The sequence below is a fragment of the Xenopus laevis genome, chromosome 8L (assembly GCF_017654675.1).
Source record: "Xenopus laevis strain J_2021 chromosome 8L, Xenopus_laevis_v10.1, whole genome shotgun sequence".
NCBI classification, from domain to species: domain Eukaryota; kingdom Metazoa; phylum Chordata; class Amphibia; order Anura; family Pipidae; genus Xenopus; species Xenopus laevis.
In genome coordinates, this window is record NC_054385.1 from 111663471 (window position 1) to 111686455 (window position 22985).

General features: G+C 46.4%; 1 protein-coding gene, 3 non-coding genes and 2 pseudogenes across 4 annotated transcripts; all 6 read right to left on the reverse strand.

The window, feature by feature from the left end:
• Positions 1-304: 304 nt before the first annotated feature.
• On the reverse strand, positions 305-490 carry LOC121393048. Its single transcript, XR_005963633.1, has one exon. It is a non-coding gene; the product is annotated as a U2 spliceosomal RNA (small nuclear RNA).
• Positions 491-6723: 6233 nt separating this feature from the next.
• Positions 6724-6915, reverse strand: LOC121397395. The gene has a single exon (XR_005963644.1). It is a non-coding gene; the product is annotated as a U2 spliceosomal RNA (small nuclear RNA).
• A 5696-nt stretch (positions 6916-12611) lies between these two features.
• On the reverse strand, positions 12612-12791 carry LOC121397390 (annotated as a pseudogene).
• Positions 12792-12838: 47 nt separating this feature from the next.
• Positions 12839-16387, reverse strand: LOC121397172. Its single transcript, XM_041573410.1, has 2 exons — positions 15106-16387; positions 12839-14397 (listed from the first exon to the last, which is right to left on the reverse strand). Exons 1-2 carry the CDS (start codon positions 16385-16387, stop codon positions 13010-13012), a joined length of 2670 nt encoding a protein of 889 aa, XP_041429344.1. The 3' UTR covers positions 12839-13009.
• Positions 16388-18341: 1954 nt separating this feature from the next.
• Positions 18342-18419, reverse strand: LOC121397436 (annotated as a pseudogene).
• A 654-nt stretch (positions 18420-19073) lies between these two features.
• On the reverse strand, positions 19074-19257 carry LOC121397391. Its single transcript, XR_005963642.1, has one exon. It is a non-coding gene; the product is annotated as a U2 spliceosomal RNA (small nuclear RNA).
• Between the last annotated feature and the right edge of the window lie 3728 nt (positions 19258-22985).

The following is a 22985-nucleotide window of genomic DNA, read 5'->3' on the forward strand; positions in this document are numbered from 1 at the left end:
GCCACAACCAGCTCGTTCATGCAATCAGCTCGTTCCTGCAACAACTCACAGCTGAACACAGCCAGGATCACAAGACAACAACTACCAAATAAATGCCTGCCTGCCTGCCTGCCTGCCTGCCTCTCTTGTGCTTCTGCTGGCCTGTCATGCTGCAGCCACGCATTGTGCACCACCGTCGGCTTCCTCCATGCTCCACGGCTCTCTGTCTCCTGCACTGCTTGTCCTCCCAAACTTTGCTTGCTGGGCTTTTCATTTCCCCACAGCTCATTTGCTGCTTCTTTTTCTGCTTTTTCAAACTGAGTAAGAGAAGTGCACCGGTCCTGGAGGTACTGCAATACCAGGTCGATGCGTGGAGTGGGCAGAGCAAGCTCTTCTTCCATCTCCCTGTTCCAAAAATCCATTTAATATATGGTCCCCAGATAGGGGACGTATCAGATATTAAACTGATAAGAACAGATAAGGTTTCAATAAAAATTTATTGAACATCAAGATAAAAGAACACCATCACGTTTGAGGAAGAACGTAAAAACATCTTAAAATAGAGAGAGGATAGCTTTAGGCCATAAGTTTATACAGAATAGAATAAAAGGCCTCATTTAAAACAAAATGTACATGATAAAATACAATTTTTTACATTAAAATGTTGTTCCATTCATTAGCTTTCCACAACAACATTGCATCAGTTTTTCCATGATGCTTTTTGTCACGTAAAAAATAAATATACATTTCGCTAAAAGCCATTTTAATACAATTTTTTACATCAATAAAATCACGTTTGAACAGTAAAATATTTCGGACTTTCCATAAGGCATTTTTAATACAGTTTAAAATGATCCAACAGACAGAATGTTGTTTAAAAGAAGGACAGGTAAAAAGACCATATAAAACCATTTCGTGGTTAAAATGGCCCAGGTTCCCAATACTCTTAAAAAGAGGCCCAGCGGTTTTCCATACCTGCTGGGCATAAGGGCAATTCCAGAATAAATGTAAAACAGTTTCATCAATACAACACATTTCCCTGGGACACTTGCCTCTTGCCACCAGCCCTCTCCTATGTTGGAACTCTCTTGTAGGAAGGCACTGGTGGACGGCTGCCCAGGCAAGGTCTTTATGCACATTGGCTAAAAATTTCCCGAACACATTTCTCCAAACTTTTTTTGACCTTTCTTGGGAAAAGTTAGAAACGGGTAAAACACCCTCCTCAGTCTTACGCACAAAGTTGTCTTTCTTTGGTCACCCAGCACTCCCATGTCCACCTCTTTGAGGGTGAACATTCGTATCGCCTTCTCCAAGACTACGTAGTGCTTGGGGGGGGTTAAAAGCATGGGTGAATTCAGAGGAGGGCGAAACCAATGTTTAAAAAGTATTCCTGTCGCATATCTTAAAAAACAACTAAAAATGCCGTCCGAATTAAAAAGTTTAAAACAAAAACAAAAATATTTCACATAAAAGAATAAAAGAAGGTTAGGGACATCTTTTCCACCACTTTTTTTGTCCCTGTACATAAAATCTCTTTTCAATTTTTCCATTGTGGAACCCCATAAAAACTTAAAACACACTCTTGTCAGTCTTTTGATAAAAAGAGAGGAAGGGGGGAAAACCATGCCCACGTGCAACATAATTGGCAGTAAAACGGCTTTGATAATTAAAATCTTCCCTTCCATAGTTAAGTTACGTAAGTTCCACATTAAAACCTTCTTTTCCAATTGCAAAGACCCGTGTTCTCAGCATTAAAAACAATACCCAAAATTTTAATTTCGTCCCGTCTGATGGTAATTTCGGGGGTCAGGGAAGCATCCCAAGACCCCACACCCAAACAGTTGGACTTCTGTGCATTGATTTTAAAACCTGAGGCACCGCAAAAAAAAGCTGCCTGGGTAAAAACACGCTTTAAAGAATAAGAGGTGGTGCATAAAATGGTCACGTCGTCCACATAGCTTAAGACTTTTACCTGGCGGCCACCGCCGCCAGGTATTTGCACACCTCTTATAACTTTGTCATTTCTTAAAAAACATAAAAGCGGTTCAATTGCACAGATAAAAAGAAGGGGGGACAACGGGCAGCCTTGTTTCACCCCCGACTTTAAAAACACATTTTGAGTTAAAAAACCATTGATAGAAATTTGGCTAAAACAGGATTTGTATAAAATCTTAATAGCATTGAGAATAAAATTGGGTAATAACATTTTTTCTAAAACTTTAAAAAGAAATTCATGAGAAACACGGTCAAAGGCTTTTTCAAAATCAAGAGATAAAATAGCCACATTTTGGTTTCTTTCTTTGCAATACCAAATTACATCGCGTATAACATTTAGGGATTCTGCCATGCTCCGCCCAGGGACCCCACACACCTGTTCTGGCTGGATTAAAACATTTAAAAAAGGCTTAAGACGTAAGGAGATAAGTTTGGCCATGACTTTGTAGTCTAAGTTAAGGAGTGTGATTGGCCTGTAATCACTTAGACTACCCTTATCTCCTTTTTTAAAAATCAAAGAAACAATCCCTCTTCTCCAGGAAGGGGGTAAAACGTCAGTTAAACAAGCCTCTTTAAACAATAAAAACAAGTCATCTTTTAAAAGCTCCCAAAAGTGCAAATAGAACTCAACCGGCAAGCCGTCTTCACCTGGGGCTTTGTTAAAAGAAAAACTCTTAAAAACAGTAAAAAGTTCATCCATAGAAATATTTTGTTAAAACATCATGGTCTAAGGAACTTAATTTACATGTTAAAACATCAAGACAATCATTTAAAAGAGATGCATCAATTTGTTTTTCATTAAAAAGAAGTTGGTAAAAGTTAAAAGCCACATTTAAAATATCACTTCTTGAGGTCTTCCCTTCTAAAGATAAAATGAGATCTTTTTTATCTATGACCTTTTTAAAAAAGAAACGGGAACATTTTTCTCCTTCCTCCAGGTGTTGCACGTGGGAATTAAAAATGATTTCTTTCCCTTTTTGTTCCAACGTTTTTGTGATCTCAGCTTTTAACAATAAAATATCATTTTCAACGTCAACTTCTGCATCTCTTAACTTAAATTTAAAAGATAAAAATACTGTCTCTTACCTCTTGCTACTTCTTTGCCTGCTTTAATAAAAAAATCCCTGATTTTAGGTTTGGTACCCTCCCACCAGAGCAGCATAGACTCACGGGGTTCTCGCCTACCTTGCCAGCTCTGGTAGGTCCGTACAAACCGGTCACAAATTTGGGGGTTTTCGAGGAGTTGGGTGTTCAATCTCCAGAGGCCTCGGTTCACCCTTTTCTCCCCTGGCATTTCCACCTGTGAAATTAAAACTTTGTGATCGGAAAACACATTGTTTAAAACTTCACATTTAAAAGGGTTAAAACCATCAGATAAAAAAATAAAATCGATTCGGGATTGAACCCTCCCGTTTGACCAAGTAAAATCAGGGTTAGCACAGCACATTTTAAAAGCATCTTTCAACTTAATATCATCAGTAAGATTTTTGAGCAGGCAAGAAGTTCTATCTTTTCTATTAGGGTCACCTCCAAGTCGGATTTCTCCTGGTAAAACACAGTTAAAATCTCCTCCGACTAGCAGAGGAGATGACCCAATGCAAAAAAGAGGTAAGAGTTCAAATAATTCTGCTCTCTCCTGCTTGTCAGGAGAGGCGTACACATTTAAAATACGTAAAAAAAGACCCTTAAAAAACATATCAATTAAAATTGCTCGTCCGGGCATAATCTCAGTCACGTTTTGTATTGTAAAGTGTGGGCCACGGCACAAAACTCCCACCCCAGTGGGCTTGGCATCGTTGGAGCCGGACCACACAGACAATCCCAGTTTCCAGTCTTTTTTCAGGTGAGCATAGTCCATGCTGCTCTCAATAGCACACTCCTGTAAAAGAATAAGATCACAGTCCAAAGTCTCGAGGTAGGAAAACAAAGCAGCCCTACGATTAGGGCTCTTTAAAGATCTCGCATTCAGCGAGGCCGCCTTTAGTGAAGTCATTTAAAGTCTTTTGAAGTAACGCTGTCCATGTCCGAGTCCGGACTGCTCTCGCAAGAGATTACCCGGGACCCCTCCTCTCCTTGTTCAGGGGAAGCTGGATCCTCGATGTTCACCGGATCAGATGACGACACATGTTGTGGGTCGACCACCCTCCGGAAATCTCCCTCGCTCGAGCATGATGATCTCCTCCGGACTCCGATAGCGACCTCACTTTTCATCCGCTTCTCGGCTGGCCTCGGACTTCCGCCTTCCTTACCTCGAGGTGCACCGGTCGCTTTTTCTTTGGGCTTCCGACAGCTCCGATCCTCCACGCCAGATTCCTCCGTCGCAGATGACCCCGCCGCTTCCGCCCGTCTCCGCCTTTGCGACCTCCGCACCTTCTTTTTATCCTCGACCGTGATCCACTTTTCTTCGGGGGCATCAGGAATTGTCTTGGCAAAACTCAAGACTGACAATGTCTTGACCTCTTGCTCCAATTCCTTTAAAGTTAATGTTGATGCCCGGCGGCTGGTGCTCTCGCCCTTCCTTGCAGGCACCGTTGCTGTTGGTATCGCAAATGCCTGCTCGGATTCTACCGCACCTGGGACCTTTACCGCACTATGCTCCGATCTCACCGCCTGTGTGCTTGCCGTATCAATAGGAACAAGGGCCACCGTTGGCAAAGCAGACCCTTGTCCTAAACTTGCCACCGACCTTCTGCGGAGGCTCTGGTCCTTCACGGAAGACTCCTGACCAGCAGGAGTCTTCTCCGGCCCGTACGAGCCCCTCCTCTCGACCACGGCTTTTTCCGGTGTCATGGACTGCTCACCTGATGCCTCCAGAGTCATCTTAGCTGGGCCAGCAACCGCTGCTGGCCTCTGCTCCGACCCTGGACCAGGTTTTGTCTTTTCACTTGGCCCAGCTCCCTTTTTCTTACTCGCCTTACTGGGGCAATCTTTATATGTGTGGCCTGCCTGCCCACACATATTGCATGTCATCTGAAGCTTGCAGGATGCAGCAATGTGGCCCGGCTGATCACACTTATGGCAACGGACCAACTTAGCTTCAGGGCATGCCTCTTTCGTGTGCCCGAACCGAGAGCAATTACGGCAGTATAAGGGCATCCCTGAATAAAATAGGTATCCCCTATTTCTGCCGATAGAAAAATTAGACGGCGGGTGCATGAAGCCCCCAATTCCGTCCGGGTCTCTGCGCAGCTTCACAAAATATTTACGCTTCCCATTCCAGTGACCTTGTCCGCCCTTGACCATATGGGAAAAGCGTACTTCCGAACAATACCGCTGTAAAAAGGTGGAAACATCAGCGGTATCGATGTGCGGGTTGTACATATGGACGACCAGATGGACGTCCTCCAACCCGTACAAGAGAAAAAAATGTAGGCCTTCCAGTCTATCCTCTCTCATTTCTTTATTCGCAAGCACTGCATAGATGTTCTCGCAGCTTGCCAGAGATGTTCTCGCAGCTTGCCAGAGACGTGAACGTGATGGTGTAAGATCCACGTCTCTCCTGGTCCTGAAGACAAAGGATGTCGTCATTCTTGAGGGCGAAGACTCCTAGAAGTATCTCCCTCACGACAAACTTGAAGTCCTTCCGACCACGGTGTTCTTCCTCAACTTCTATACGGATGGTGTTTTTCATCCTCTACCCAGATGTAAATTCGTAGGAGAATGGCATCTCAAACTCGCTTTCGATACCCGAAAGAGAAAAAGAAAAACCTCTGGCTCACCAAAAACCACCTTCCGTCCAAGAGCAACTCTTCAAGCACAGGATTGGCCCCAAGTAAAGCGGCAAGGGACTGAAGTCTCTAAAAGAGACGATGTCCCTAGGCAAAGCAAGGGGGGTCCTGATACCCGTTAAGCCACCCAAGGACTTCCAGCAGCGCTCAGCAAGCCAAAAATCCCTCAAATCCTCCTCAGGCCGTAGGCAAAGCCGTCCGCCTGGCGATCGCAGCTCGTTTATCAGAGGAATGCCCCCAACCCAATTGCGGCAAGCAGGTGAAGTCCACCAGAAGGTGGGCGATCCTGCATAGGCAGAGAAGGGGGGTCTCTGAATGCTATCCAGCTAAGTGTCTCCAGTATAAATACTCTTAACACTTAGCCAAAAGGCCGAGAAGCGATAACCCGAAAGGCGCGCGCGCAGACGGGCCCAAAGCCAGGCTAGACATGCCTCCATGGGGAGAGGGAGGGCTGGGCCCTGCCGGCAGCACACCTCCGGCCCAAGCCCACACCACATCCAGGCAACACCACATCCAGTCGGCCCGGACCCGGGGGCTCCCAGCCCCAGGCCCTCTCTGGCTCAGGCCCTGTTTCGGACCTTCATCGGCCTCGCCGGCCTGAGGCCCGCACACTCCCAGCACCTTCCCGACTGCCCCGGCACACCCTATTTGCATAGCCCCGCCTCTTTGTGACGGCCACAACCAGCTCGTTCATGCAATCGGCTCGTTCCTGCAACAACTCACAGCTGAACACAGCCGGCGGGATCACAAGACAACAAGACAACAACTACCAAATGCCTGCCTGCCTGCCTGCCTGCCTGCCTGCCTGCCTGCCTGCCTGCCTGCCTGCCTGCCTGCCTGCCTGCCTCTCTTGTGCTTCTGCTGGCCTGCCATGCTGCATTGTGCACCACCGTCGGCTTCCTCCTTGCTCCACGGCTCTCTGTCGCCTGCACTGCTTGTCCTCCCAAACTTTGCTTGCTGGGCTTTTCATTTCCCCACAGCTCGTTTGCTGCTTCTTTTTCTGCTTTTTCAAACTGAGTAAGAGAAGTGCACCGGTCCTGGAGGTACTGCAATACCAGGTCGATGCGTGGAGTGGACAGAGCAAGCTCTTCTTCCATCTCCCTGTTCCAAAAATCCATTTAATATATGGTCCCCAGATAGGGGACGTATCAGATATTAAACTGATAAGAACAGATTTTTTTTTTTTTTTTTATTTTTTTATTAAAACAAATATATCAAATGTTGTACAGAAAGGAAAAATCAAAACAGGATTTACATGTAATTTATGCAACAGCTTGTCAAAATATTTACACCTTCATAAAGCATATTAACTTCCCCTCCCCTCATATCCCAACAGCTTTTTCCATTTTAATGTTTTCCAAATGCCTTCGGCATCCATTTCACCCCTCCTTTTTATTTCAAACTGATAAAAGGTGTATAACTTTGCAACAATCATATCAACTGCTTTCCTCACCGGTATGTCTTCATTTCGAAAAAGTTCCAGGTTTCTGCAGTTCCACAAAACCTGCTTAATGCATGCAGTTACTGTCCATAATAAGGCTGTTTGCTGTTTACTCAGGGTTGTCATGCCGTATAGTGCTATTACACATGTTAACATTTGTATCCCACAGATCTCCTTTATTAACCCATCACACTTTTTCCAAACCTTTCTTGCATATCTGCATTCCCACAAAACATGTCTGGTTGATTCCAGATTCCCACACCCCTCCTTTGGGCAGATGTCTGTTACACTTAGGCCTCTTTTCTTTTGGAACACTCTTGTAGGTAAAGCTTGGTGCAGCCCTAACCAAACAATCTCTTTTTGTTTACCTTGAATTGGTGCTTGATGTAACCCTTTCCATACTGTTCGTGTTTGTGCATAATTCAAACCTTCTATTAGGCCCATTTCTGATCTGCCTTTGATGGCTCTTACCAACTTTTTCCTATCCCGCTGCACCTCCACCGGTTCTTCGGATATCTTGTACTTCTTTGCTTTTTTCTCCATGTACAAGTAAAACTGCGGGCAGTGAAATCTTACCGGCCTATTGTTATCCCATTGGTATATCCCCATCCTCCTGAACATGTAACCCCCCAAATAAATCATAAGTGCTGACGTAAATAAATTCTTCTTAAGCATTTTCTGGCACCATGACAGATATATAACCCACATTACCACTTCAATGTCCGGAAAGTCCCAACCTCCTCTTTTCCTCTGTTTTTAACCACCTCCCTTTTCATTTTTTCATATGCTGTCCCCCAAAAAAATATAAATAACATCCTCTCCATTTTAGCTACATTTTTCTGTGTCGGTGGAAAGACCATACAAATGTACAACAGGATTGGCAATATCACCGCCTTTACTATAAGGACCTTCCCCCCAAAAGATAAGTTTCTTAGTTTCCAGAAATTCAATTTGGCAGCAATCCTGGTCCCTGCTTCATCCCAACTTTTTTTCCCTTTCAGATCATTAGTAAAATACACTCCTAAAATCTTTATGCCCTGCTGTTCCTCCTGTAGCTCCCCGCTCACAATTTCTTTTTTTCCCCCAAATTGTTTGTATCTGCTTTTATTCCAATTTACCCGAAAACCTGCTGCTTGGCAAAATTTGCTAACGTGACCCTGCGCTCTCTGTAACCCCTCTCTATTGGAATTTACTAACGTTACGTCGTCCATATAGCCTAAGACCTTTATAACCCTCCCCCCGCTACCTGGTACCTCATACCCTTCTATTCTCAAATCTCTTCTGATGACCTGCAATAACGGCTCAATGGCACATATAAACATAACTGGCGACAGCGGGCACCCCTGTCTCACTCCTGACCTAATCTTGATCCTTTTCCCTACCTTGCCATTTATTACAATTCTGCTGTAAATGTCTGTATACAAAGCTTTAATGACTTTCCCTACTCCCTCCGGTACTCCCATTTCCTCCAACACCTTAAATAAAAAGTTATGCGTCACCCTGTCATACGCTTTTTCGAAATCGATGTTTGTTACAATCAAACTCCCCTTCCTTTCACCCACCTCCCATATAATATCCCTTAACAAGATTAAATTTTGTTGAACTGTCCTTTCCGGTACTGCGCACACCTGCTCCTCGCCTATCACTTTATCTATTACTAATTTAAATCTATTTGCCAAAACTTTCGCTAACATCTTATAGTCACTGTTCAATAAAGTAATTGGGCGCCAATTTTTAATGTCCCTCCTGTCTCCTTTTTTAAAAATCAATGTAATTAACCCCTCCTTCATAGAGTCTGTCAGTTCTCCCTTTTCGTAACACCACTTTAACACCTGTAACAAATCTTGCTTTAGTTCTACCCACATACAGGCATAAAACTCTATAGGTAAACCATCACTCCCTGGCGTTTTTCCTCTTTGGCTACCCCTTATTGCCTCCTCTAGGTCTTGTTCACTTAATTCTCCATCTAATCCCATCCCCTCGCTCTCTTCGAACCTCTGATCTATCCCTTGCAGCATATCTTTCTCTAACTCCTGATCTCTTGTCCTCTCCTTATACAGATCTTCATAGAAACCCTCTATCACTTGTTTCACCTGCTTTTCATCTTCTTGTTCTATTCCTCTCTCATCTAGCACCACTGAAAAATTTTCTTTCCCTTTATATGCTTTTTTAAAGAAAAATCTAGTACATTTTTCCCCCTGTTCAATATCCCGAATTCTTGATTGAAAGATAACCTTCTTTCCTCTTTCCACTATTTCCTTATTAAGATCCCTCTTTACTTCCGCTATATCTTGTTCTACCTCACTTCCTCTCGCCCTTAGAGTATATAGATTTTTTAACCTGCCTACCGTTATCTTATACCTCTCTCTCTCCCTCCTGGCCTTCTCCCTCCCTTTCTTCTGAAAGAAGTCTGCTGTTTTTGCTTTAACCCACTCCCACCATAGCGTAATGTTTGGGAACCTTTCTTTTTTCCTCCTCCATTCTCGATAGGCCTGAACATATTCTTCCCTTATGCTATCCTCTTCCAAAAGCGTTACGTTTAGCTTCCATACTCCCCTCCCATTGTCTCTCTCTCCACCTACCTTTATTTTACCTGTTACTAACTTGTGATCCGAAAATACAGAATCAGTGACCCCAAATTCTTCCCCTGTCACATTTGGCGATAGAAGGATTTTATCCAGTCTCGACCTAACTTTCCCTGTCTCGGCTTCCCACGTATACCTACTTGTTTTCTTATCACCCACACTCTCATAAAGGTCCACATAGTTAAAATCTTTTATCAAATCTAACAGCACTTTACTAGACGTGTCCATTTGTTTTCCACTTCCCCCTTCCCTATCTCCTTCTGCTGTGACACAATTAAAATCCCCCACAATGATAGTCGGATCTTTCCCAGGCAGAAAAAACTTTAGCTTATTAAACATTTCAACTCTGCTTTTAACCTCAGTTGGTGTATACATATTAAACAAGCGAACATTTGTCCCAGTTATCTGTAAATTAACTAGTAACAATCTGCCTGGCTCAATGACCATATAACTATTAACTTTGACTCTATTACCTTTAATCAAAACCCCCACCCCCGTATTACGATTTTCTCCACCCCCAGACCATATAGATTTCCCTTTTTCCCACTCCCTCTCGGCTGGGATATTCCTGATCCCGCACTCTTGTAAACAAAAGATATCCCCAATTAGTGATCCCATATGCTCCAAGATTGCCGCCCTTCTTGCATTCGCTCTTATACTTCTGACATTCAGGGAGCATATATGAACCGCCATGGGTTAGACAGAATAGCACTATAACAGCATGACAGAACTAGTTCTTATGTCCCGACCCTTGCACAGCCTTGTGTTTTTTAAACTCACGTGACGGCAATGTCCCTTCAATGACAGATGACCCAGGTGACTTTCCTCCTCTGCTTTCCTCCTCTGCTCTCGATAAGTCTTGCTTGTCTTTCTCCTCCTCCTCGTCCTCCTGCAGCACCTGGAAGCTGTTTGCAGTGTGCGATATCCCCCCGGTCATCTTAACTTTTTTGGGGGATGGGCGTTCTGAGTTACTCCTCCTCTTGTCATTGCTTTTAACAGGAGTAAAGTCCATGTCTGTTTCGGACTCCGACTCTGTGCTGACCTCCCACCCCATTTTGGGGGTTTTTTCTAGGTCAGCCTCACTGTCCTGACTTCCTTCATCAATTATCAGCTCTCCGTCGCTTGAATCCTCTCCTGATGGCAATTGAACATTATGTGCAGCTCCCTCCTCTCCAGGCTCCTCTCTTGCAGCTTGTGGCGCTGGCTGTGCTAGAAAGTCCACTGGCGACTTGGCTCCCTCCTGCACTTCCTCGTCCACTTCATCCATCTGCGATGTCGGTTCCTTGTCTTCCTCTTCCCTCTGCTCTTCTTCTGGCTCCCTCAGCTGTGGCCTCTCATCTGCGAGTAAAGTGTTAGCTCTATTTACTGGCCCTGTTACAGCTCTCGCATATGATTGACCAACAGCTGGTTCTTTATAATAGTACAGCCTTTTCTTCTGCGGGCAATCTTTACAAAGATGCCCTTCTACTCCACAGATGTCACAGCGTCTGGGCTTTGGGCATCTTCCAGCCTCGTGGCTGCTCTCTCCACAGTTTCTGCAGCTCGGTGCGTTGGGGCATTCGTCTCTGATGTGCCCAAACTGTAGACATACACGGCAATACTTGGGCTGCCCTGGGTAGGACAAGAATCCTCTGTTACCACCCAGAGAAAAGTTCGCTGGGGGGTGTTTGACTCCCCCTATGCCGTCTGGGTCTGGTGCCAGCTTCACCCAGAACTTCACCTTTCCGTTGAAGAAGTCGTAGCGATTATGCTGCTTGACTCCTCCTCTTACCGAGGTGCAGAATCTCTTCAAAAAAGCCTGAACCTCATCCAAATCCGTGAATGGGTTAAATAAGTGCACAGTCACTGGCTTTTCTTCCATCTGGAAGCTTGGCAGTAGCGTGATCCCTTCCATCTCCGGCAGGCTCAGCAGACCCTTGCCTTTCTCGAAGAAATTTAGGCAGTCGTCGTCCCTATAGAAAGTCAGGTCGTAGATCCCCTGCCACTGGAAGTCCTGCATGCAGAATATTTTCAGGGGCTCCAGCTGGAACTTCTCCCTCAGCAGCTTCTCCACTACGAACTCCAGGTTCACTCGTCTGCGATGTTCTGGCTGAACCAGCAAGCGTACAGTGTTCCTGACGCGTGTATCAAAGGCCGCCATGCCTCTCCAATCCGCTCTCGTTGCCTTGGAACTGTCAGCCCTTAAAAGGGCCACGTATCCAGGCACCCAGTGACCAAGACAGCACACTTGATCTTAGCCAAAAGGCCGAGAAGCGATAACCCGAAAGGCGCGCGCGCAGACGGGCCCAAAGCCAGGCTAGACATGCCTCCATGGGGAGAGGGAGGGCTGGGCCCTGCCGGCAGCACAACTCCGGCCCAAGCCCAAACCACATCCAGGCAACACCACATCCAGTCGGCCCGGACCCGGGGGCTCCCAGCCCCAGGCCCTCTCTGGCTCAGGCCCTGTTTCGGACCTTCATCGGCCTCGCCGGCCTGAGGCCCGCACACTCCCAGCACCTTCCCGACTGCCCCGGCACACCCTATTTGCATAGCCCCGCCTCTTTGTGACGGCCACAACCAGCTCGTTCATGCAATCGGCTCGTTCCTGCAACAACTCACAGCTGAACACAGCCGGGATCACAAGACAACAAGACAACAACTACCAAATGTGCCTGCCTGCCTGCCTGCCTGCCTGCCTGCCTGCCTGCCTGCCTGCCTGCCTGCCTGCCTCTCTTGTGCTTCTGCTGGCCTGCCATGCTGCATTGTGCACCACCGTCGGCTTCCTCCTTGCTCCACGGCTCTCTGTCGCCTGCACTGCTTGTCCTCCCAAACTTTGCTTGCTGGGCTTTTCATTTCCCCACAGCTCGTTTGCTGCTTCTTTTTCTGCTTTTTCAAACTGAGTAAGAGAAGTGCACCGGTCCTGGAGGTACTGCAATACCAGGTCGATGCGTGGAGTGGACAGAGCAAGCTCTTCTTCCATCTCCCTGTTCCAAAAATCCATTTAATATATGGTCCCCAGATAGGGGACGTATCAGATATTAAACTGATAAGAACAGATTTTTTTTTTTTTTTATTGAAAAATATACTTTATTATATATATAATATAAATATATAAAAACAAACATGTACATTTTAAATTCTGTTTCGTGGTACAATACTGTATGTCAGATAAAGCAACGGGGGTGAGGGGGAGTGGGTGGGGGGTGGATTAGGGAGGGGATAGTGGAATTTGAATCTGCCCGAAGCTTTATTTTCCACTTAAACTGACAGTGAGGGGAGGGCAAGGGGGAAGGAGAGGGAGTTTAGTCCTCTTCTTCCTCAAGGCTGTCGCGGATGTTGTAGTCGCGCAGCAGACTGTGGATCAGCCTGCGGCAGTCTTGGATGCCTGTCCTCTCCCTCCGAAGGATGAGGCGATTCCTAGAAAACCACAAAACGTCCTTAATAGAGTTCATAAGGCGCCAGGCTTCCTGAATTGCCCCTTCCGTATGAGTGCCCTGAAACAGTCCGTACAACATCGCGTGATGTGTAAGGAAATTTCTTGGCACACAGTCTCTGAGCTCATGTTCCAGGGCATCAAGCAGGACCTGTGTAAATCTGCAATCCCAGAAGACGTGCATAGATGTTTCTTCATGAATGATGCACCTTGGGCAGTGGCGGTATCTACACAGGTTGCGGGCATGCATGAAGGTTCTGAGAGGCAACCCCCCCTGAATAGCCATCCATGCGATGTCCTTGTGCTTGTTGGTCAGTCTGTCTGAAGAAACATTTCCCCAAACAACCTTTGCGGTGTCTTCAGGGAGCCCTGGAATAGACTCCATTTCGTCTCTTGCTCTGATCAACTTGTGGATGGTTTTTGGTTTCCACAAGTCGGGCTTGACTCCCTCCAGATGGTGTTCCCTCACAAACTTTGTAACATCCAGGTAAAACCAAGGGGTGTTCCAGTTGAAAGGGTAGGAGCTGTCCCACTTGTCCCACCCTAGCACGCGCCAGAGTGGCAACAGGAAGAAGCGGGACATAGAGCTGCCAGCAGAGTCCTTGTCTTTGCAGGTGATTGTCTGGCGGATGCAGTTGCACACGAAGAAGCTTCTCAGCAGGGTGGGGATATCTAGGACACCTTTCCCACCTTTGCGGGGCTCCTTGTACATAACTGACCGCTTTACTCTGTCCATCTTGGAGCCCCAGATGAAGTGAAACACTGCCCTTGTGATGGCCCTGCAGACCGTAGCCAGTGGAGGCCAGGCCTGAGCCATGTACTGCAGAACAGGAAGAATCTCGTTCCGCAGCACCAGTGTCTTCCCTTCGATGGTGAGGTCTCTGAGGCTCCAGAGGCCAATCTTTTGTCGTACTTTCGCCATTCTTTCATCCCAGCACTTCAGGGCAGCGCCCTCGCCACCAAACCAAACTCCAAGAATCTTGATGAAGTCCGACTTGATAGAGAAGGGGACAGCGTCCGAAGTCAGGTTCCATTCTCCGAAGAGCAGGGTCTCTGACTTTCCGCAGTTGACTTTAGCACCTGAAGCTTTGCCGAAGTCCTCGCAGGTCTGGACGAGAGCTCTCACCGACGGTTGGTCAGCGCAGAAGATGGTCACGTCGTCCATGTACAGCGAGCACTTGATCTGGGATCTGGAAGGTCCTGGTGCGGTGATCCCTCTGATCTCTGGATTCCGTCTGATGCACTCGGCGAAGAGCTCTATACAACAAACAAAAAGAAGAGGTGAGAGAGGGCAGCCTTGTCTGACCCCACACAAAACTGGAAATGGGTCAGTTTTCCAGCCGTTCACCAACACCAGACTGACAATATCACGGTACATGAGACTGACATAAGAACAAAACATTTCCCCCAATCCAAACTTGCGGAGGACCTTGTTCATGAAGACATGGGACACACGATCAAAGGCTTTTTCCTGATCAAGACTGACCAGGGCCGCGTGAACACGGCGTTCTTTGATGTAATGCACCGTATCCCTAATGAGAGCAAGGCTATCTGCGATCCGGCGTCCTGGGATGCCGCAAGTCTGGTCGGGGTCGACGATCTGCCCGATGACAGTCTTCAGCCGGTTGGCTAGTACTTTGGCGAGGATCTTGTAGTCCACATTCAGAAGAGAGATGGGCCGCCAATTCTTGAGGTCGCTTCTCTCCCCCTTCTGCTTGTACAAGATGGTAATCATTCCTTCCCTCAGCGACTGGGGCATTCTACCCTCCACCACCATCTCCTCAAACAGCTCGAGCAGGTCAGGGCCGATGAGATCCCACAGAGCCACGTATAGCTCCGCAGGGAGGCCGTCGCTGCCCGGAGTTCTGTCTTGCTTGAAGGATTTAGCGGCAGAGTGCAGCTCTTCCAGGGCCAAGGGGGCATTGATGGCTGACAGACCTGCGGAATCAATAGTGTTAGTGATACCTGACAGGAACTTATCAGCCGATGTCTCGTCCGTCTCTTTCTCTGCATAGAGGGAGCTGTAGTAGTCGGTGACCACTCCCATCACTCCCTCCTTTCCTGACTGGAGGGTGCCGGTCTCATTGCGAAGTTCTGTCAGGGGTGTGTGGCCGGAGTGAAGCTTCCTGAAGAAGAAGGAGTTGCATTTTTCCCCCTTCTCTAGAGTCTCCACTTTTGAGCGGAAGATGATGCGCTTGGATTCTTCCTCAAAGTGCCTTTTCAGGCCCTCCTTGGTCTCCTCCAGATCCTGTCTCACCTCCCAGCCACACCGCTGAAGGTCCTGAAGGGACTGCAGATTTCTCTGGAGTCTCTTGAAGTTCCCCCTGCGTTCACAGGCCTGGCGCCTGCCTTTAACCTGAAAGAAACAACGCAATTTTACCTTAAGAAATTCCCACCAGTCACTGACATGTTCAAAACAACATTTCTCGTTCCTCCACGTGATGTAGGCATCCCTCAGCTCCCCCATAACCTCTTCCCTTCCCAGCAGGTCACAGTTCAGTTTCCAGGAGCCTGGGCCTCGAGGAAAACCACAACCCAGGGACCCCTGAAACCGAATGGCCCTGTGGTCAGAGAAAAAGCAGGGGACCATGGAACACCCAGCCTGCTTGATGGTCCGGGAGGTAAACACGAAGTCTATCCTAGAACGCACTGAGCCATCGGGGCGGCACCAGCTGTAATTCACGGTGCCGTTCCCGATGGACCCAACAGCGTCCTTTAAGGATGCTTCAGTCACCATCTCTTTGAGCAGCTTGGAGGTCACATCCAGTTTCGTACCGTTGCTTGAGCTGCGCCCGTCCTCTTCAATGGGGCAGTTGAAATCACCCCCCAACACTACTGCTCTGGTGGTTGCTAACTGGGCCCGCAGGGTCTGGAAAAGTTCCAACCGCTCGCCCTTCACAGGGGAGGCATACACGTTGATAAGCCTAACAGGCTCCCCTGCCCAGGAGCCGTCCACGACCAGCAAGCGGCCGCAGACTAACTCAAGCACAGAATCAACCGTGAAGATGCCCCCCCTGATCAGGATTGCGACCCCCGCGGACTTACAGCTATTACCCCCAGACCAGTAGGAAGGGCCGTGGGTCCACTGCCGGATCAGATGTTTGTAGGACCTAGAGAAGGGAATGGCACATTCCTGCAACATGTACAGATCACAAGCCTGGCTGTCAAGAAATGCAAAAACAGTCTGCCGTCTCAACTGATCCTTAATACTCCTCACATTAATGGTGAATAAATTGCACGACACCATTATTGGGGGGGTAAGAAGAGTCCTTTTCGAACAGCATTACATTATACGTTACCACTCCGGTCGGGCGGGTCCCCTTCTCCCATATCGCTTGGGGGTGGGCTCTCCTCCGGAGTTTCTGTACTTGCTGGCTGAGGCGGTGAGGTGTCCTCAAAGTCTTGGGGCTGGGTGGGCTGTGCAGGCCTCAATGCTTCTTCTATGAACTCCTCAAACCATGCATCAGCTTTTGCTTTTGCTTCTTTCTCTGCTTCTGGGTCTGGTTCTATAAGCTCTAGCTCTTCCAGGTCTGCTTTCTCTGCTTCTGGGTCTGGTTCTATAAGCTCTAGCTCTTCCAGGTCTGTTTCCACTATCTCGGTGTTCACCTTCTTCCTCTCCTGGGGATTTGTTTCTGGGCTCTCCTGTTTCTTCCTCTTCCCTGCACCTGTGGGGTGAGAGGGGGTGGGAAGGGGGGGGAAGTCCTCCTGGGATAGACCTACTGCCACTGGAGGGTGGGTTAATGTGGCTGCAGGGGGGAGAGTGGGGGTGGAGGGGGCTGGGGTGGAGGTGGAAGGAGTGGGAAGGCGTGGGAGAGGAGGAGAGGCTGGGGCAACTGGGGGCTCAGCTGCCACAGTGGGGAGAGGGGGTTTTGTCTTACCCGTCCTGGATGCTGGTTTTGGCGGTTTGCTCGGGGCTTCCTTCACTGCTGCCGCATAGGATCTCACTCTCTGGGGGCAGTCTCTGTAGACATGCGATGCCAGTCCACAGAGGTTGCAGGTCTTCTTCCTGGGGCAATCTTTGGTTTCATGCCCCACCACTCGGCAGATCCTGCAGGCCGTTGACTTGCAGTCCTTCCCCTGGTGTCCCATCTCTCCACATTTCCTGCAGGTTTGCGGCAGGTCTGGGTAGTAGATGCTGCCTAGGGAGTTGCCGAGGGAGAAACTTTGGGGCAGGTGTCGGAGGCCGTCGGGTGAGCTTTCTTCCCTCTGGAGCTTCACCAAAATGGACCACTTGCCGCACCAGAACCCATTGGGGTCCAGGATCCTGGCAGGGTCTTTCAGGACTGTGCAGAACCGGTTCAGGAACGTGGCGATGTCTTTTGGTGGTGTGTGCGGGTTCCGCATTGAGACCGTCACCCGCCTTTCCTCCCTTTGAATAGGGCAGTTGCCCACAAAGCGAGAGAAAGGGGATTCGGGGCTCGCCGCCTTTACCCTCTCCCAGTATCTCCTGCAGATCGCCATGGAAGCGAAGGTGATGTAGAACAAGCCCCCAAGGAAACTCTGAATGCTCAGGGTCTCTGAGGGGGTGAAGCCCTGCTCCAGGACCATCTTCTTGCCAAAGACTTCAGAAGTCAGGTCCGGAGTCCTGCCCTCCACCTCCTTCAGCTTTAGCACCACGGTCTGCCTCATCCATGGCTCCAGATTTGGGGACTGGATGGCCTTGGGAGGCAGGACCGGGGCTGCAGCGTCAGGGCTGGTGGGGGCGGCAACCGGGACTCCTTTCTTCTGGGCGGCGTTGGTCCGAGGGGCCCTGGTCTTCGGGGCTTCCTTCTGGCTTGGGGCGACGTCCTTCACTTTCTTCATCTTCCCTGCTGTCTTTATCCTAGGGGAATAAGGGTGCCCAGAGGAGAGAAGCAGCAGAGAGAAGCAGAGAAAAAGAGAAGGAAAGGTGGAAGAGGAGGAGAGAAGGAGAGAGTGGAAGGCGGAAAAGTAAAGTGGGCGGGGTTATGCAAATGACCCCAAGGGTCGTCCTTCAGGAGCGAGTTATGACCTCGAGGGTCGTCCTTCCGGAGCGAGTAATGACCTCGAGGGTCGTCCTTCGGGAGCGGAAATCGGGACAAGTCCCTAGGTTGCTGGTCCGGCTCTTCCTCTACCCTCACAGGTGTTAGGCAAGACCGAAGTCAATACCAGCATGAATCCACCCGGTGTTGGGGGGTCGGAGCGGTTACTCAGACAACCTAACTGAAGTACCACAAGGATAAATCAGGTTTTGATCAACTTCAAGATAAGTGGTTCCAAAGGTACTACACTTGATCTTAGCCAAAAGGCCGAGAAGCGATAACCCGAAAGGCGCGCGCGCAGACGGGCCCAAAGCCAGGCTAGACATGCCTCCATGGGGAGAGGGAGGGCTGGGCCCTGCCGGCAGCACAACTCCGGCCCAAGCCCAAACCACATCCAGGCAACACCACATCCAGTCGGCCCGGACCCGGGGGCTCCCAGCCCCAGGCCCTCTCTGGCTCAGGCCCTGTTTCGGACCTTCATCGGCCTCGCCGGCCTGAGGCCCGCACACTCCCAGCACCTTCCCGACTGCCCCGGCACACCCTATTTGCATAGCCCCGCCTCTTTGTGACGGCCACAACCAGCTCGTTCATGCAATCGGCTCGTTCCTGCAACAACTCACAGCTGAACACAGCCGGGATCACAAGACAACAAGACAACAACTACCAAATGTGCCTGCCTGCCTGCCTGCCTGCCTGCCTGCCTGCCTGCCTGCCTGCCTGCCTGCCTGCCTGCCTGCCTGCCTGCCTGCCTGCCTGCCTCTCTTGTGCTTCTGCTGGCCTGCCATGCTGCATTGTGCACCACCGTCGGCTTCCTCCTTGCTCCACGGCTCTCTGTCGCCTGCACTGCTTGTCCTCCCAAACTTTGCTTGCTGGGCTTTTCATTTCCCCACAGCTCGTTTGCTGCTTCTTTTTCTGCTTTTTCAAACTGAGTAAGAGAAGTGCACCGGTCCTGGAGGTACTGCAATACCAGGTCGATGCGTGGAGTGGACAGAGCAAGCTCTTCTTCCATCTCCCTGTTCCAAAAATCCATTTAATATATGGTCCCCAGATAGGGGACGTATCAGATATTAAACTGATAAGAACAGATTTTTTTTTAATTCTTTTATTACAAAAATATTCAAAATAAAATCAATTTAAAATTAAACGTTTCACAAAACCATATTTCCATGTTTTAAACACATTTCCATGATACATTTACATACAAAACTTTTCCAAAGTTACATTTTTATTAACCAAAAAATCTTTTTCTTTTTTATTTTTCAGAAAAGAACAAAAAATCTTTTATTTTTCAAAAAAACAAAAGCAATTTTTAAATAGACCATGCTCTCCATTTTTTAAATTTCCAGATGCCTTCTGCTTCATTCCCAAGGCGTTTCCTGTCACTTAAAACATATAAGAACAGTTTACCACGGATCATGGCTGCACAACTCTCAATATCAATCATTTGATTCTTAAATACACATACATTCCTAGTATCCCATAAGGCTTCTTTCACACAACACATAATATACCATACTACTTTTGCCATTTCTTTATTACATACACCCAAACCAAACATCATCATATTGAAAGTCAAAAAATCAACTCCAGTTATCCCTTTAATCAATTTACCCATCCTCCTCCACACCCCTTTTGCATACTCACATTCCCATAACACATGCACAATCGTTTCAACTTCATTACAACCTTCTCTTGGACATTGCTCGCTATTAATCAATCTTCTTCTTCTCTGAAACACTCTTGTTGGCACACAACCTTGCACACACATCCACGCCAAGTCTTTTTGTCTATTTATCAGTTCTTTCTTACACACATTCTCCCATACAGTTTTGCTTTCCTTAACAGTTAAACCCCCGATTTCCATCATCTCTTCTCTCATACTTAATATTTCAGTTACTTTTTTCTTTTCCATCCATTCCTTATCAGTCACACTTTCCAAACAATTTCTTCGAATACATCTTTCAATTCTAATATAGAACCAAGGTGCACTGAAGCACACAGGTTTAGTCCTATCAATCACACCTAATCCATACTTACGTAAAACATTACCTGCGGCATATCTTAACATACACCCAGTCAAATTCTCTTTTTTACTTATTTTTACACATAGACTCACATACTTTAAAGACAAATACCTTTCCACATTTACCATACCTTTACCACCATTCACTTTCATCATAGTCACCTTGTCTCTCCGTAGTTTTTCCATTTTGGAATTCCAAAAAAAACAAAAGATTAAACGTACAATTTTTCTTAATTTTTTATCAGGCGCAGGGAACACATTACCAATATATAGTAACATTGGCATTATAACAGCTTTTATCACCAATGTCCTGCCCTCCATAGTTAAAGTTCTTAATGACCAGAAGTCAAACTTTTTCCCAATCTTACCACACACTTTCTCCCAACTTTCATTCCCCCTCATATCATCATCAAACACTATACCCAGAACTCCAATTCCACCTTTACATACAGGCCATCCACATAACTCTATCTCTCTCCATTCTCCAAAAGTTTTGCATACACTCTTTTCAACATTCAACAGAAACCCACTTACCAAACAAAAACAATCAATTAACAATTTCACCCTTCTTAAACTTGCCTGTGTTTGACACATTATAGTAACATCATCCATATAGCCAACCACTTTCAACTTTCTTCCACTACTTCCAGGCACATCAATTCCTCGTATTACTTTATCATTTACAATCATTCTCAACAATGGTTCAATAACACACACAAACAGAACTGGTGACAGTGGACACCCCTGCCTCACACCAGATTTAATACTTATCTCCTCAGTCAAAACTCCATTCACTTGTACTTTACTTATCATCCCCTTATATAGACATTTCACCCATTCAATCAAAACATCAGGTATTCCCATTTTCTTTAAAACAATCATCATAAACTCATGCTCCACTCTATCATACGCTTTTTCAAAATCAACTGTCAATAATGCCACAGATTGTTTCCTATCTGCCGCATACCATAAGACATCACGCACACCTATCAAACTTTCAGCAACTTGTCTCCCAGGCACAGCACATACTTGCTCTTCTCCCACCATTTTTTCTATCACTCTTCTCAATCTGTTTGCAATCACTTTCGCTAAAATTTTATAATCTACATTCAACAACGAAATTGGTCTCCAATTCTTAAGGTCTTTCTTTTCACCTTTTTTATATAACAATACAATCACTCCTTCTTTCATACTTTGTACCGTATTCCCATTCATTAACACATATTGACATACTTCATACACATATTTTCCAATCACATCCCAAAATTCTAAATAAAATTCAACAGGCAACCCATCACTTCCAGGCACTTTCCCTTTTTTCATTCCTTTTATACATTCATCCACCTCACCCCTCAACAATTCCTTGCACAACATGTCTTTATCCTCTTGCATCAAATTATCATTCAGCACCTTTAACACATCTTCACAACATTTTTCTCTCTTTTTCTCAGCATATAAATCATTATAAAACTTCCATACCGTCTCACGTACATTCTTCTCTCCACCAACTTCATTTCCTTCATCACTGAAAACACTTTCCATCTCCACACGTTTCCCGAACACCTTCTTGAAAAAGAAATTTGAACATTTTTCATCAGTTTCTTTTACCAACATTCTCGCTTGCATAATAATTTTCTTACCCTCTCTTTCTAAACACATTCTTATTTGTTCCCTTGCATCAACAATCTCCTCTCTCACATCCTCCCCCAAATTTCTTAACGCCTCTAAATATTCCAGTCTTTTTTGCCATTTCTCATACATTTCACGATCTCTTCTTACTCTCTCCCTTCCTTTCTTTACAAAAAACCTCTTTGTTTCATTTTTAACCCACTCCCACCACTCTCCCACATTCCCAAAAACAGATTTCAAACTTACCCACTTTCTCAACCATTCTTTATATTCTCTCCTTACACATTCATCTTCCAATAAAGAAACATTGAGTTTCCACACACCTTTTCCATGTTTCTTATCACCATTTATACTCACACAACACTCTAGGCAGCCATGATCCGAAAACGGTACCCTCTGTACCTTGGAACTCAAAATTTCAAAAGATCTGGAAACAAAACATAAATCAATACGAGAAAAAACATGACCACTGTCACTGTGGTACGTAAAACGTTTCTCATGATCCCCTTTACATTTATAAACATCCTGCAGACGAAATAAAGAAACCATATCCTTTAACATTTTCCCAGAACTATCCATATTCCCACTAAGTATCCTGCTGCCACTACACCTATCTTCAGCGTGTAGCACACAGTTAAAGTCTCCTACTAAAATAATATTCCCTTTACCCCCCAAAAAAAACTTTAACTTTTCAAAGATATCTAATCTCTCTTGTTTACATGTAGGAGCATAAACATTAAATAATTTGTATAACAAACCCATAAACTCAAAAATAACCATAATGATTCTTCCTTGAACCACATGAAAAGTTTCCTTAATACAAAACTGAAACCCTTTAAACAAAACACCAACCCCTCCACCTTTTCCTTTACATGTGGACCAGACTGATGGACCATGACTCCATTTAACTTCTTTGGGCTCTTCCTCGATGTTGCACTCCTGTAAACATATAATGTTAAAGTTCAACAGCATAAGAATCTTAAAAATAGCAGCCCTTCTTGCGTTAGATTTTAGGCTTCTAACGTTAAGAGACCCCAAATTTAAAGTCATGGAAAGGAAAAAAATTATTTACACAAAAGGAAAAAAAACATATCAAGTGTCATCTTTTTTTTTCGGCGGACCCCTTGCTCTCGCTCTAGCTGTGGATACAGCTCCCTCCTTCTGAACTCCTCTCATCTCTCCAAGCTCTTTTT

Excerpts from the sequence above, each read along its gene's own strand:
- LOC121397172 (XM_041573410.1), bottom strand. The coding sequence starts at position 16,387 with ATGGTGTCGTGCAATTTATTCACCATTAATGTGAGGAGTATTAAGGAT. Across the intron at positions 14,398-15,105 it reads GGCTGATAAGTTCCTGTCAG|AGCTCTTCGCCGAGTGCATC; the intron begins GTATCACTAACA and ends TTTGTTGTATAG.